Genomic DNA, 16,687 nt, shown 5'->3' with positions numbered 1-16,687 from the left:
TTAGGTTACGGGAAAACTCATTAAACATGATTTTCTGAATTAAAAATAATATTCTAGTCACATTTCTGAATAGAGCAATAAGTAAGAAAATCCAATTTCCTTGGAGATTTCTTTTTTTTAATTTCGTCTTACGGCTTTACAAATGGCAAGAAGGTATTTATTTGTATGTATTGATTTTTTAAATTACGATAAGACACATGAAAAAAAAGTAGTAAAGATAGATGTAATACAGGAGTTGCAGTCTGTAGTTATATTTATCCATATGTAAACCGTAGGCTTAAGATGTATTGCTCTACGTCGGGAGACAGGGCTATACTTAGCAATCAGGTCGGGACAGAAAAACCGAGACCGGTCTGCAGCGCCTTTCGGAACCGGTTCACTGGAGCTCATAATAGATCCTACGAAGTACACAATTTATAACAACAAACGGACAAGGGATAAAGAATATGAAAGGACAAAGATCGATGGCTGTGCCATTCGTTTAATGTTCACAATTGATTTGACATTCTCGTCATCGATTAGTCTATGATAAATTGACCGTAGTTAATGAACGTAATAACTACTATGTTATTCATAAATGTCCGCACGTAATACAATGCCTACTATTACTTTGAACTCTTCTGAAAAGCAAATTAATTGATCTATCATTTACATATCATTCATCTTCTTGAATTCAAAATAAGCAATAAAATAACCATAATATATTGTTTGGAAAAAAAGTATAGTTCTTGGAAAATCATGTATTATTCGATAATCATCTTTCGTCATTACAAAATGTTTCAAATAAAAAAAATACTTATCATGGTGACAATTTTTTTGTAGAAAACTGTATTTGCCATTAAAATAAACATAAGATTTTATCATAATTTTGTATTACCTGTGTTACTAAGATATTATATTTAATATCTAGGAATCAATTAAAGATGCCGCCGATACCATTATCGATTAAAAATCATTATTAAATAATATTTGGTTTGATTTCATCCACTAATTTACAATTCAGTTAAAAATTGAGATAGAATTGAATAGAATGAATATGTTTAAGATATATGAATAAGACATTTACATAATTAACATTAGTTAGAAACTAGAGTTAAAAAAATGCCCTTGGACATAAAACGTTAGTCTGATTTTAATTTGAAAAATTAACTTTAGCTTTTAAGATTAACATGTATTGTCTTTAACTATTTTTTTAAATAAATGCAAAAAAGTAAAGAATCATGGCATTACATTACACGTCTTGATCTTAACGACAAAAAAAATTGCACGATATCTGCTTAATCTATATGTTGCTGGGCGGAAATCTCATAAATTTACTTTTTTTCTGGATTATAAAATTTTTATTCACTTACATTATTTGGTATGGAAAACTTTTTAATGTTTGTTGGCAATTTTTGCAGACAATTGTTTTATAATGGCAATTTTGAAATCATCATCACCAGCTCACTCACATACGTCCCCACCGAGGGGCTCGGAGCCTACCCTAAAATTAGGGTGACTAGGCCATAGTCAACCACGCTGGCCAAGTGCGGGTTGGTTGACTTCACACATATCTTTGAATTTCTTCGCTGATATGTGCAGGTTGCATCACGATGTTTTCCTTCACCGTAAGAACGCCGGGTAAATTATGTATTGAAATACTTTATACAGAATATGACGTTTTATTCACATCTTCATAACTTACTACATCATTCCTAGACAATTCATAAAAATTGTCTAAAACAAGTAATTATGATAAGCGTACACAAGTTAAACAATTATCAATAACATTAACGTCATAGTAAAACAAAGATAGACATTAAATAGTATGCAGATGATTAATGTAGTAAACAATTGCATGTTTAATAGCTTTCAATTACACGGAAACAAACAGGAGGCGACAAGAGCCACTAATCATGATGAACGACTGTTTGGAGTTACGTGATTTATCTGTTCTTACATGAGGTGATCTTTTGATCAGTCGTGCGATGTCTACTACCAATGTGACCGTAATACGCAAAGCTGTCTAAGAAGCCGTATACATGAGCAGGTCAAAGGCCTCCGCGATCCAGGCCAGTGTATAATTTTTATTGGTAGATCAATGAAAATAACCCTTATATGTATACTTATTAGAGAAGTTTAAATATGTCGCATGTATCTACATACCGCATAAGATGAAAACTTTTTGATAATCATTACTTTCAGTATTAAAAAGTACTTTAGTTACACAAATCCAGATATGACAAGCTCGCCGCTTGTAGTTTTTATTTTATTTTAAAGTTTATTGGAGGTTATATTAGCACAAGGTAAATACTGGTTGACGTCACAACTTTTTGGGTAAGGCTGTCACAAGAACACAAAGGTATCATCATTGTAAAAGAGTCCATTGACTTGTGATAACAAAGAATTAGTAAAGCGTCTGTTATCGTCCGCATCGGAACGGATATTTTCGCACTTCTTTCAGTATTATACTTGTTACAGAATGTTTTGTAAATCGTAGATTCCTATTTATATCAGTTTTCATGAATTTTCTTACCTTGTGTAGCTCTGGCATTAACAAAAGTAATTCCAATAGAAGAAAGTGTTTACATGTAGAATAATCAATACGTAAGCACCTCGGTGATAGATGGTAAAAAGCTATTATTAGTCGAATATGCAAACTCAGTGCTACGTGATGGCATTCACGCCTCCGTGAAATACATATTTAGTCACTCGGTCAGCATTGGTGATTTTAAATACTTTCGCAAACAAAGATTAAGTAATCAAATTCATGATTACTTATTTATTGCAACACTTTTGTTCAGTCTACCAAAATGAAAACACGTACAATAACATGTTATGGCAAATAACCTCAACAAGGGAATAAGGAAGGAAATACAAATAAACGATTAGAGCAGTTTATTACGTCAAGTTTGAGAAGAAAATCTACTTTTAACAGTTGTTATTGAGATCCACGTACGCAGTCTTCAGGTCTACTTGCCCATTCGTTGAATAGACCACTCCTGTTGGCAGAGCGGGCACCGGTTATTCTGCTTCACCCACAGCGACATGCAGCAGAAGTGAAAACTATGGTTGCATTCGCCCCACACGACAACGCAGTCTTGCTTTCCGTAGGAATCCTTTTTGCTCTCACCTTGGCATCTTAGACAGGCATCTGTAAAGTAACACGTAGAATTAGTTTTTTTTTTCTCAACACTGGTTTGCACAGTATGGCGGTAGACAAAGTCTAGCACCTATACTGTAAACAAAATATTGTATTTACGTATTATGCGATTATAGTTAAACATTAATTTTGTGTAAGCTTAAATTCTTGAATTTGGGAGTAAAATTTAATCCAAAAGCATCTAGAAAATTGGAAACGAGTCGTTTGTGTGTACCATGCAATGGAAATATTTAAATACATTTAGACAGCACGGTGCAAGAGATTGCATTACACTTGATAAGGTAATCAGCAGCCATCATGAAAGTCACGTAGAACTAGACGATTATATTCTCTCCAGTAAAATTTCCACTTCCATACGAAAAATGACGTGAGTTGAATCGAATTGCGCTCAGTATTGGTACATCGAACGTATCTAGAATAATCATTATGTGGAATATTTCCATAAGTTTTTCTATCGCAGATTTATTAGAAAATATTTCAGATTCTTTGCAACAATTTTATCATAACTTTGTTATGTAATCTATGTTCTATACCTAAGACATGGTGGGCGCATAATTAATATGTTATATATAAAACATGAGTTTTATATTTTTTTGAAAAATTAGTAGTTTTTCTTAATCAGCTAACTTGTTCATATTTTATTTCCTAACAAACTATCTGATTTTTCTGATTTTGATCTGATCTGAAAATTTCTAAGGAGTTCAATAATGCTCAACCTCTCGAAAGAATATCATGATATCCAATCCTCTTCCACTTTCTATTTACTTTATTCCAGATATATTAAATACAAATTTATCACATGATAAATAGAGCGCCGGTAGTATCCAGTATGATGATTGGTTTCGATAATTTTTTGAACGATAACCGGTTGTACGCTCTATGTAACAATCTCATAACCGTAGTTTACTCAGCCTGTTTGATATTAAGATTTAGACGAATACCGCAAACAGTAACCGCTAAACGACACCATCTTGAATGAAATAAACAATTTTTTCTACGAAATTGTCGCCAGTGACATCAACGGTAGATCCGAGGATATAATACTTATCACTAGAAGCTAAATGTAATTAAGATGCAATAACAGCCTTGTCTGTTACTCTTGACCTAAAAACAGGAGTTTTTATCTCATTTTGAAGTGTTTATTTCAGATTTATTCCAAACTGACTGCGCCGTTGACATCTATTGAAAATGATAAGTGTGTGAAGAAAAAAATGGTACATTGTAATGTAGAACATTCACTTTCTTCGCTTTCTAAATAACAGCCTCTTTGAAATATGAATGATTTGATAGAGAATGTCCAGTGTCATGAATATTCGTGTGACATGGTTGTTTGTCAAGCTCTAGTGAAGTATGAGGAGATTGCCCTCTTGAACGTATATCAATAACAAATTGATTAATCTATCACCGTTTAATTCTATTATCGCCTACTCTAAATCACTTTCACTGCTGTGACGTGACAGACAAAAGTTGGCATTGCTTATGCACATAATATATCAAAGTACTTATATGACATCTTTGAATGGTAAGATATTTTCATTAGAAAACAAAGATACAAACACAATTGGATCTCTGTTTATGTAAAGATATTGGTGGCAATGGCAAATTTATTAAAGCATCATCAACCTGCACATGTCCCGACGGAGGGTCAGCACAGTATGGGATGCTCGTTTATGCTTCTTAAGCGTATCCTCTTTCACACAGTCCATCCATACTTTCTTCAGTAAATTTAAAGTAGAAAATTTGAAAATGTGTTAAACTGCAAAATTGTCTGCAATATTCTCTGTATTTATAATAGAAAGGACAGTGAAGTTTATGTAAGCCACAGAAACGTAATAAACGTATTTATTGATCCATGATAACAAACACGAGACTTTTATTGGTACAAATGTAAAAACATCTACAGGAAGTAATAGTAGTAAAAATAAAATATTTCAATATTGATGTTCTTTGGCTGGAACTGAACTAACGTAAACGAGAAGTCTAAACACCAACATTCGTCATACATATAACAGATACAAACGTATTCACAACACGTTGGCTACTGTATAATAAAAAAGAAAGTTTGAAAATATCTCACGGCATTACAATAAAGTTTTCACACAGATATTAATTATCTTTTATTAAAATGATAATCGTTAAGTCACTGCGTTTAACCATCTATGAAATATTCATTACTCCATACAAGACAATTCACAAGGCAATGCTTTTTATTAATTTCTGTCTTTTTTTTATTTGAATTGCTTTGAATCCTTGTCTAATTTTTTTAAATTGTCAAGATCAATATTTCCTAAAATGACAGCCAAAAGTATCAGACACGTGACATAAGCAAACGAGCAATTCAGTTTTCAAGGTTTATTTGCGGTGGTATTTTTAATGAATTAAATTTATTGCAAACAAAATGATTGGTACACTGCAAACAAGGAAAACCAACAGCTGAAACAAATGTTGATGCCTTCAGGAAAATTTAAGACAAATGTGAAGCGTCTTAACATTTAGCCTAAAATTTACTAACATTGAAATTGTTTTATTGTAGTTAAACACATTTTCTCATTAAATAACGCATCTGTAAAAAACGTATTGGAAATATTAACCCACAGTACCAGTACTACGTTTCTAGAAGCAAAACCTGGTTAGATTCCGTATATAAATTATTGATATGTTTTTAAAACAACATTGTTTCGAGGCCTTATGTAACGCAATAATATCTTTGTTCCCGTTCCTCATATGTCGTAAATTGACATTTATAATTGTAAGTTTTAGCTAAAATAACATGTAATAAAGTTAAAAGCAGACATTTATTCTGACGATTTTAAGATGCAATATTTTTTTAATAGAAAACGTCAACAAACAAGTCATAAAATATAATAATTTTTTGTGCAACAAAATATTTAATGCGGAAATGTTTTCAATGACGCTAAATTAGTAAAGATAAAAAATGAGGCTGTCAGGTGTTTTGTATTTAAAAATAATATCTAATCGAAACTTCATTTGAGTATTAATTAATTTTAAAGTATTCATAATTAATTTGAACGAGACATTTAAATATATCAACTTGTTTTAATAAGTGTAACACTTTTTTAGTGTGTCATAATGACGTTATAGAGTACAGTGTTTTTACATTAAAAACTCGATGGTGATAATTTACTAAACATTCCTAAATATACAATGATAAGTGATAACGTATAACAATTCTACACGAATTGATAACTTTAGGAAGTAATATAACAGACTGGCGGTACGTGCTCATCATATCGCAATCGTGCATCGAAACTAAAACCAAATAAAAAACGTTTGCATTTTATTTGCGGATGATAGAATATGACATAAAGTGGTCCAGGAAACGAGTGTTAGTGATATATTGAAAATAAAGAATAAGTCTCTCTCACGCGAAAAATGGTGGATTAATTGCGTAAGATGAATACAACTATTAAGATTCTGTAACCTATAACAAAAGCTAGTAGAATGATAACTCAATTTAAATACACAGATAGTTAAAACGGTCTAAAATTCCTAATATATCTTCTCTAACGATGTTTAAGAATTTAGATAACAATTAATATCTTGTTAAACACTCGTTAGGCATTATACACAATGGTTTACTAAAACCAAACTACATGTACTTATTCTTACTAATTAGAACTTAAATTATAGTACTTCTTACATTTTTGGACAACCCTAATATTATCGACATCGCAAAGCAAATATTCTGATGCTGGCAATGGCGTCATAGCATCACATTTACAAGTTACTGTTTGGTATTTTCACGTTAGTATGTAATAGTCAATGAGTATGTTTTCGTGACTACTTCTGTATGGAATAGCTGAAAAATATTACAATGAGCTATATTCATACATAATAGACGTTTCGGCACGTGTGCTTCTTAGAAGCTAATAGTAATCGTACCATAACAATCTTTATTATGTAGATTTCTAACGTAGAAGATGTCTAAGTAGCAAAATTTCAGACATAAACATTAAAACATTAGGTCTCGCAAATCATAACATAATAGGGATGAACAGACATTTCTACCAAAATATCGATAGAGTATTTAGCACTAGACTTCACTCTTTCACTCGTAAAAATTAAACGCATTGTAAAACAAGTAATCAATCATCGTCTCTTTTGTTTATATATAAACAAAATCATTAGAATAAATTAGAACATGACCAATAGTAGGTAATGATCAATTAACAGACAAATAACAGCGTCTTAAATGACTAGACCACCCAAGACAAGAGATATAATCACATTAACAGAGACTGCTCCATGCTACAGCGAGTTGATGATTCCGTTATGCACATTTTAGCATCTATTTTTATACGAATCAAGTAAATTAATTATAACTACAAAATTACACAAGTGCAGCCATAATAGTATAAAGAAAATTTACAACGGTCATTCATAGTGCAACGTATCGAATCATGAATGAATTCGAGATTGTTTATTTACGATTTTTACGTCCAGATTAAGGTAATGAATTCTTTTTTTTTTACTTTACAAAAAATTCATAATACAATTATCAAAACATTATGTTTGTAATAAAAATTGCATAATACGGGTAATAAGGGTAATTCCGAATTTAGATAAAAAAAAAACGCCTGCCGTTGCCCCTTCGCTATAGCAAACCTTGACCCATGGCCCAGCAAACATAGATCAGAAAAATGCAGAGTGAATACTTTAAAACAATAAAATTAAAGAAACCTTAAAACATATCGAACTATAGATGTATAGGTATTGATTAATTGTAAAACACTTATTCAAAATTTAATGTTCAGAATAAGTATTCGCAAGTAAAGCAAGTAGGTGCTGTTGGCGCCTCGATTTACACTTTCACACATGGACACGGTAATGTAATTGCAGTCCGCAGACACCCACAGTGTTGTGTTAATATTATAAAACATTGAGAGAGTGTGAACGGGTTGCGCTTGTAGTTTGCTGCTTATTCAGGTTCGTCAGTGGCACGCAATCTTTCTGAAAATAACTTCGATGTTACTTACAGTATTAATAATTTTTAAGCATTGCGAATGATACCATACGTTATTAGTGAAGAACAGATCATGGAAAAAATAAGATTTTTTCAGATTGCCGTGAATAGAATTAGCACAAACAAATGAAATCATGCTGAATTAATAGCTCTTAGTTAGTTTTCTAATAAACGCTAAAATTCTATAATAAACCTATTATGAAAATGTTTGCAACACCTCATCCGCCAATGGACCGTTGGTTCGTGCACTTTTCTTCCAGTACTTTTCCATCAAAACCTTGGCGCATTGTAAGTCAAAACATTCGAACGTATATTTGTCTCTTTCTGGCGTACGTGCACACCACACTACTGACTGTCCGCAGGGTAGATTTAGACGTTGAGTAATTGATCAGTTTTAACGAGAATGCCGGCGCCGTACCAAATATTGGAGAAAAGATTTGTTGTTATTTAACCTTTATCACAGTCATGCACATCAAAATGACAATGACCGTTATGTTGTTGTTGTGACTCTCCAGCCAATTAAAAACATAATTTACAATAACTATATTTTTTATACCTCTAATAGTCTTAAATTATAATTTACAATTGAACGTAAATGTTTGCATTGCAAAATGAGATGCTATTTTTCCCTTCCCGCCATACCAATAGTAAATAGAGTTTACCAAGAAAACTGACATTTCAGTATGGAGAAAAATGATTTCTTAGAACTGCATCTTAATTGCTGGTTTCAAAGCAGGATGTTTTTCAGATATTCGTGGAGCCAGAAATAGAATATGAAAGAGGAAATTGTCCAGATGTCTCGATCGAGGACTATTAACGCAATTGACTTGACTGATAATTGTGGCCGTGTAAATAGAACTGTGATAGATTTGACTTTACGAATGTCAGTGGATACAAGACAAAAAAAAAACATTAAATATATTCTTAGTTTACATCTTTATTGTTTGCAAATCATTTCAATAGCCGTAAGTTAAAAAAAAACAAATCGGTACACTCCACTCAAAAGATTAATTATGCTCATCTTAGTTAGGATACAATATTAAGTTTCACGAAGTTACCTTCTACTTGAACTCAGAGTAATCGAAATAAACAAAATAAGTCTTTTCAATTTTGGTGTTAATTATTCAATCTAAGGATTTATTTAATAAAAAATACATGTTGCGTACGAATCCTATTTACTATTTTGTTTGTGTGATTTCTATTTGTCACAAGTGTAGTTTACAATGTATATTGTTGCTAAATTTAATAGAGCGCTGAATAGTTAAGTGTCGTATTTTTTTTTATGAGGAAACGGTAGCTATTGCTTGGATAACAAGTTTAAGGACGTTGCAGCGATAAAATGATGTAACAAAAAGTGACATCTCTTCCTATTGTTATGGAAATAAAAAAAAAAACTAAGTATCGCCATTTTTACTGAGTTGTGTCATTGTCCTTTCCGTAAAAAAGTGCAAAGAGGCGAATAATCATACTAATAATGCGAAAATTTTGATGGATGGATGAATGGATGTTTGTTAGAGTTTGCCGCCTAAACGGCTGAACGGATTTCGGTGGAATTTGGTATAGATGTAAAGGACAGTCAGGAAGAACATATAATCTAGTCACTTTTTTTTAATTACACGCGGACGGAGACGCGGTCGAAATCTAGTAAGAAATAAACTGAATATAGTTGAACGTAGGGATAGCATATTATAAAAGGGATGAGACAGCGTATGTTCCTAAAATAAACCAGAGAATGTAACACAAATAGAATCCGTCCCGCGATGCACTCTCGTTGGATAATCTTTTTTTAGCAACGTAACAGCAACATCTAGGCTCTACAACACATTGATCGACTTTTTGTCTTCAGCTTGGTTCTTAATCATCTTTTTATTGTGATTTAAATTAAGTAAGATACACATATAGATATAGATAGATATGTTTGTTGTATACATACAAATTGAAAAGCGATTGGAATTTCAATTCGTGAAATAAAATGTTCGGTTTAATCTATTTTGTGTTTGAATCTCTTGATACATATCACTCAAAATATTCTTAGAGCAAAATCTTTTTAGGTCAGTATAACATAGAGCTATAGAGCTAAATTATTTATGCTTAAATGAAATCATAATTATTCGGATAATTAAATTATAATAAGAAATACAAACATGTCAATAAAATAATGTTAATTTATTCAGCTGAATAAATGTAATTAAGTTTATAAGACAAGGCTTATGTGATGGCGACTAATTGCATTTATGCATTTGTTATAAGTTGAAAAAAACAAGAGAAAAACAACGATAATTAGATATAAGGTATTTAGCTCATTGTAACTCAACTTTAAAAAATAACCAAAATTTAATCAAAATAGAACTCATGAACGTTTTATAACTTTAAATGATATAAAAAACTGCGCACTAACTGACTCGTGGGTTAACATTAAATTATATTATCTTATCTTTCCACTTTCCAACTATTAAGATATACCCATGAGTCATTTTTCATACGCATCGATGTCTGGGACTTGCATTATGCGAAGGCAATGTGCCAGAATCTTGTCTATCAGCCGCGTCATCGAGTATTGCGTGCTAATCATTTGAGATGTAATAAAATACATTACAGAACTCAAAAATTATTGACTTAGATAACCCAGCATGTGACATAATTAGAGGAAAAGGTATAGAGGGGTAATTGATCCAAAAAATCATCTGTAAACGCATGCTCTACAAATTATAAACCTACCAAACTCAGACCCGTTTGTTTTAGTACTGTAAGTAAAGCAGTCTGTTAGGAAAAAACTTCGCTCTAAATCTACACCTCCCTTAGTGGCCATAAAAACTCTGATTTTAGGAATGAGTGAGTGACCTATTCAGTATACCCCTGTGACATTCCAAGGATGGATGTGAATTGAATGCAATTAAAATCTTCGAACACGGCTTTTTTCTTTGATAATTCTTTAACAATATATAGATAAACTTGATTATTTACATGGTGTATAAAGAGAAAGTAAAGTATGGTAGTCAAAGCAGCTGAACTTGTGTATTAATATTCAAGTGGAACAAGGAACGGCGTTCATCGATGTCGGGGGCTCGGCTCCGATGACCTTCGGCTTTACGCAACAACGCGCACACAAGGACGGCCGTTGCCACTCGATGCAAACATCTATGTACATATGCAACTCCCAACCTCAGCTTATGCAATTCTATTATTACTTATGAGAAAAAAGAAATGTGTTTTATAATTATTTTATAATTTATTCACAGCTACGTAAGTTATAAATATGTATCGTTTTACGTAATGAAGTCGGCCTTGAATTACAGTCTATAAAATATATTTCTTGATTTTATAATTATTTGGTCATGTTTTAGCAATGAAACGAACTTTTTTTTGAATGAAAACGCACAATAACTGATTTCTAAAAGAAATGAGATAAATTAACCAACTTTTTCTATATCTATATTGTAAATTATTAGTGTGTCAACGAACTGTGAATTAATTCATCAGCCTGCTGCCAACTAACAATTATGCTAAACAGTCAGTGGTAAAATATATTCAATACATCGAAAGTGGTATATTAGGTACACGCCACTTTCGATGCGATTGAACTTCGTGATCGTTATTATTAAGAAGTAATCTATTTTTATTATTAACAAGTATGTGTGTAAAAATAATCTAAAGATTTACTTCCATGCAAAAAATAATATAGTGCCATGTAGTTGTAGACAACTAATTTTTCGCTCGCGACTCCTTCCGCGCGGAATTAAAACAAATGCAAGTAGCCTATGTTTTCTTCCAGACAATCCTCCATATCTGTGCCAAATTTCATCGAAATCCGTTAGGCTGTTTAGGCTTCAAACTCTAACATACATCCATCCATCCATCTAAACTTTCGCATTTATAGTATAAGTATGAAGCATGACTGCTTACATGACAATGTAATTAAAATATATGCAATAAACTATCAATACTTTGATGTCAAAAATATCAACGACTGATAACTCAAATGTTTTCAAGTATGAGTATACAACATCTGTGTGCAAACAAATACAAGTTTTCAAGACAACAAACAATAGCTATGAAGGGATGAATTTTAAAAGATTCACTAATGAATTACGTCATATTTTTGAACCACTTGAGTATAATGAGGTTGTTACCATTAATACAGACTTGTAACGACACTAATACAGGTCGAATGATCTTATACGTTAAAGATTAAAGAAAACAATATTTAGTCCAGTCAAAATAAAATGACCTTTACAATTTTTTGAGTCATACTAGCAGAAATAATGCATTATCTATTCTATGAGGAAGTCTGAAATGTAAATATTCTCATTTTATGCATTAAAGTATATTCAAATAATACAAATTTAAAACATCTCATGCATAAAATTACAAACTTCATGCAATCCTAATATCTTGAATGAAATAAAAAAGCAAACTTAAGGCACTGCACCGCAGCTACGGAGAGAAATATTAGAGTTACAAACTTTATACATTGTTAACAACAGAATCATGGTTTACTTGTACAACATTTGAGTCGTTCAGTAAGTGTCCAACTTCTATTAGAGGCACTTAACACTGGGTTATTGGGTGTCAACTAAGCTAACGCGATTCGCGTCTAATACGAATGTCACGATTATCAACTTTATTCTAGCTAATAAAAAACATCGTGCCATCTTGTTAATGCTCGAGCACATGGCATCGAATGATATGACTTCATATTCAAATATTTTTTATAGAAAACTGATTAGTAAATATATTTTACTGTATTAGATATTAACAGGCTTTGTGAAATGTGATAGCTGGCACTGGCATTGGCTACATGACTAGCTAATGCTCGTGACTTCGACCGCTTGAAATTAAAAAATAAAAAAAAATAGCCTGTTACTCACTAATAACATAACTGTTTAATGGAGTAAGAATATTTAAAATTGGAACACCAGTTTTTGAGTTATTTCAATACATACAAATATACAAATCTTTTCTCTTTATAATATAAGTGTAGATATCAAGTCAGCAGATAAAACATTAAATCACATTCAATATCAAAACAACATAAATAAATGATAAGAAATCTCGAATAAGATGGAAAGTGCTGGAAGTTTGAGGAACACCAACGGATATAACACGGCAGCCAAATGTAAACAGCTTTGAATGCCACCGCACTCAGAACACATTACCACGACACAGTATTGCATTGATGACTTGTAACACTTGAAAACTCTAAACAACGTATCTATACTCCGATTTTATAGAGATATCGTCGTTGTTTAGTCGGGTCCAATCAAATTAACAACCCATTAAATTATTAGAGCACTTGACTATAGACGAATTGTGATTATCCGAATTTCCTTCGTGTTATTTGTCTAGATTGAGGATATAATATTTTGAAAGCTATGAAATGTATCCAGTAAGAAACATTACTTCGTCCTCCCCTTAGTATAACGCCACGAATGGAGCCCCTTCGTATTAGACTTACGGTGCATGGGAGAGTAGAGTGGCTTTCTTTTGTTATTCCAACTAAATTTTCAAGTTTGTGCTCATTGAACTGCTAGGGAAGGAGGAAATATAGTTATTTTGCGTTTCTCATACATGTAATGGAACTAGTGTATTCTTCAGCATGTTAAAAATTTATTAACAAATTTGAAATTATTATAGCCAAATGTTTTACAATTTGATGTAATATATGTGAAAAGTTTATTCCCTTTCGTGGCATTTTATTGGTATAATTAGTAAGTTATATTTATTTTACAGTGAACTCACGTTCCTGGCGTCGCAAGTCTGGATATCAAATAACTTTGCGGTTGTCTATAATTGGATATCCTTGATCAATGCTTCGTTTGTGGATACTTAACTAATGGTAAACATTTAAAATAAAAACCTATTTTTAAAAACTCCATTACTCTTTTATTCCATTTATTTCTCTTTTATGGAATAAAATTAATTTTAGTTATTAATCGTGAAACGTAGTTTGTTTAACGCAAATAAAATTAAAAATATGCATACAGTTATATAAGATTTTATATTTTTAAATAATTTCAATTGTAATTATATAAATTGCTTTTGTTCACTTTTTTGTATAGTTATGTTTAAATTAAATGGATTTTTAACTACAATGCAGCGTATAATAAAAATGCATTTTAATAAAATAAAATAGTACTTAAGTTAAAGTTAACGATAGAGTTTTATCCAACTGACCAGGCAATTATGTTGTAACTCCCACCTCGAAGCTTGGCGGAAAATTTTTAATCACTATTTTATCTATTTATTGATAAGATAAGGCACTCCCGGCAAGCAAGACGCGTGACACGCATCTCTATGTTATGATCATGTATCACCTTATCATTTCGTCTCGGAAATACACCATAGGAATCAATTACTTGATAACAAATTTAAAATTACAAGGCCATTTACTCGGACATAACAGGAAAATCTTTCAAAAACATACCTATAGATGGATTTCCAACAAAATGTAACCTAAACTTTCACTAATGGCCTTTCCTAGTAGTAGTAGTCTAAGAAATAGCTAAAATGAAAAAACAAGAATTCAGTAGTCTACTAAAACATCTTCAGGGTTCCGTAAAAAGTAGGCTTAAATAAAATAGACGTAAAATAATAAAACCAGTCATAAAACTAAAGCTTAAATATAGTCTAAAATTTAACTTAACAGTTATAAATGTATTTATTAAATACTAGATCTTAGTTTATAGTTCATCTTTAAATTTACAGGAGATTAAGATTGGATACGAAAATGAATGTTTATAAACTTCATTTGAGCGGAGCGCGCTTTCTTCAGTAAGCAGGGTGACGGGCTGCCGGGAGCGCCATGTTGATGTACATTCCATTTAAGAATGTTCGAGAGTCGCGGCAACAGCCAGAGCCGCTAGTAATATTCCATTGGCTTTTTGAATCCGTGACACATGTGAATGCTTGTACAGCAATGTACGAGTGCGTATACATAGGTGTGTGTGTGCATGCACATCGATCGGCGTAGGTTCCCGCGCTTTTTAGTGGATTTCGTTATGTTAGAATTTATTAGGCATCAAGAAAAACGTAACGGCTAAATAATAAAAATTCTTATATGGTGATAACGTTGATGTGAAGAGCAAATTAAAAATAAAATAAAGAAAGTGACTAGAAGTAAATAAATGTACATGTAAAAAAAACTTACATTAACCGAATCTTTTCTTCATAGTAAATCTTAAAAATGTACCTAAAAAGATTAAACAAAATGCAATCCGCTAGTCTAGAGCGAATAAACCGAAAATTGTATAGAACATTGGCGCGTGCTGAGCGAGTCACGTCGTCAAGTCGGACAACCTTCTAGTTCGTTCATCTATGACGCGGTCTGATGCAAAAGCTCAAACTGTTCGTGTGTGTAAGTCCGAGGGCGGGGCACACCCGCGTCTCTCAATGCAGCGGCACCGCGCCGCACGCACCGACAAGCATAGTCCTTCCTTGCGCACGTGATTTGGAGCACGCATGCGACAATCTTACGAAATAATCGTATTGTATTTGAATTACCCACCAATTACTGCTAAAACATAGTGTTGGTTTAAACTTTTCCTGGACAAAATTAAGAGAACAACTTAGTCTAGATTGTCTAGGATTCGTAAAACGAAAACTCATATAAACCTAAAAGGCTAACCTAAAAGAACCGTCAGATATCAAATCAGTATAATATTTTATATTAACACATTAGTTCTAGTTTTGTTTCAAAGAATTGATATGATTTTCCACTATAAAACGAACAGCGTGCTTAACAAATGATAAAATTGCTGCTTCGTGAATTGCGAGCGACAATTGCCCAGTCATTTGGCCGGTGTAAACGAAAGGCATGACACAATACATTTGCCGTGGCGTCGCGCGGCGTCGCCTGTGCTAACGCGTACTCGACCGACGTGACGTACGCGCTCCGCCTACATTCCGATATAAACATGCATAATACAAACCATATGCATCGATTCAATATGACGTGAAACTTTTATTTTTAATGAATTGATGTAAGAAAACTTTAGCGTATAAATAAATAAACACCTACAAAGTAGAACGATGGAAAATAGGAGAAGTACAAAAGTTGAGCTCGCTAGTTAGTATTTAGCTATAAAAGAAAATAATATTTACGCTTCGTACGTATTCACAGAAAATAAAAAAAATGCATATGCAATAGACTATGGTATAATATACAGTTAAAATAAATGAGATATTCAAATAGAGTTCGAACTAGAAGGGATTCCCTCGCTGGGGAGACTAGACGGGCGAGGGTTGGGAAGGAAGGGAGAGGTTTCGCCAGACAATATTGCGTTGTTATTTTTTTTAAAATAAAAAAACCGTTCTTAAGAATATAGCTTTAGTCATTCTTGATACAGTTTTATAAAGTCGATATTGTCGTCCATCTTGATGTCCTTGTTTTGATTTTATGATGGAGCACATGAATTCATGAATCATATCACTTCAGACTGTAAATTTCCTACGCAATGTGATTTTTTTTTGACGTTCGCAATGGAATAATTGTTAAAACGACGTAGTTGGACGCCTTTAGCGTTGAGTAAAATGTTTAAAGTATACCTAAAGAATAAAATTTA

At 32.3% G+C, this 16,687-nt stretch overlaps 1 protein-coding gene across 1 annotated transcript in view; it reads right to left on the bottom strand.

The window, feature by feature from the left end:
* Positions 1-2,862: 2,862 nt before the first annotated feature.
* LOC106100625 (RING-box protein 2) overlaps positions 2,863-16,687 on the bottom strand; it is a 28,934-nt gene continuing 15,109 nt past the window's right edge. The window contains exon 2 of the mRNA XM_013279560.1: positions 2,863-3,133. Within this exon, the coding sequence (XP_013135014.1) occupies positions 2,952-3,133 (182 nt within the window). The 3' untranslated portion in view covers positions 2,863-2,951. The remainder of the gene's footprint in view (positions 3,134-16,687) is intronic.

The sequence above is a fragment of the Papilio polytes genome, unplaced genomic scaffold, assembly GCF_000836215.1.
Source record: "Papilio polytes unplaced genomic scaffold, Ppol_1.0 DF824047.1, whole genome shotgun sequence".
Taxonomy (NCBI): Eukaryota; Metazoa; Arthropoda; class Insecta; order Lepidoptera; family Papilionidae; genus Papilio; species Papilio polytes.
The sequence above is the reverse complement of the archived record's forward strand: the minus strand, read 5'-3'. Positions and strand labels throughout refer to the sequence as shown.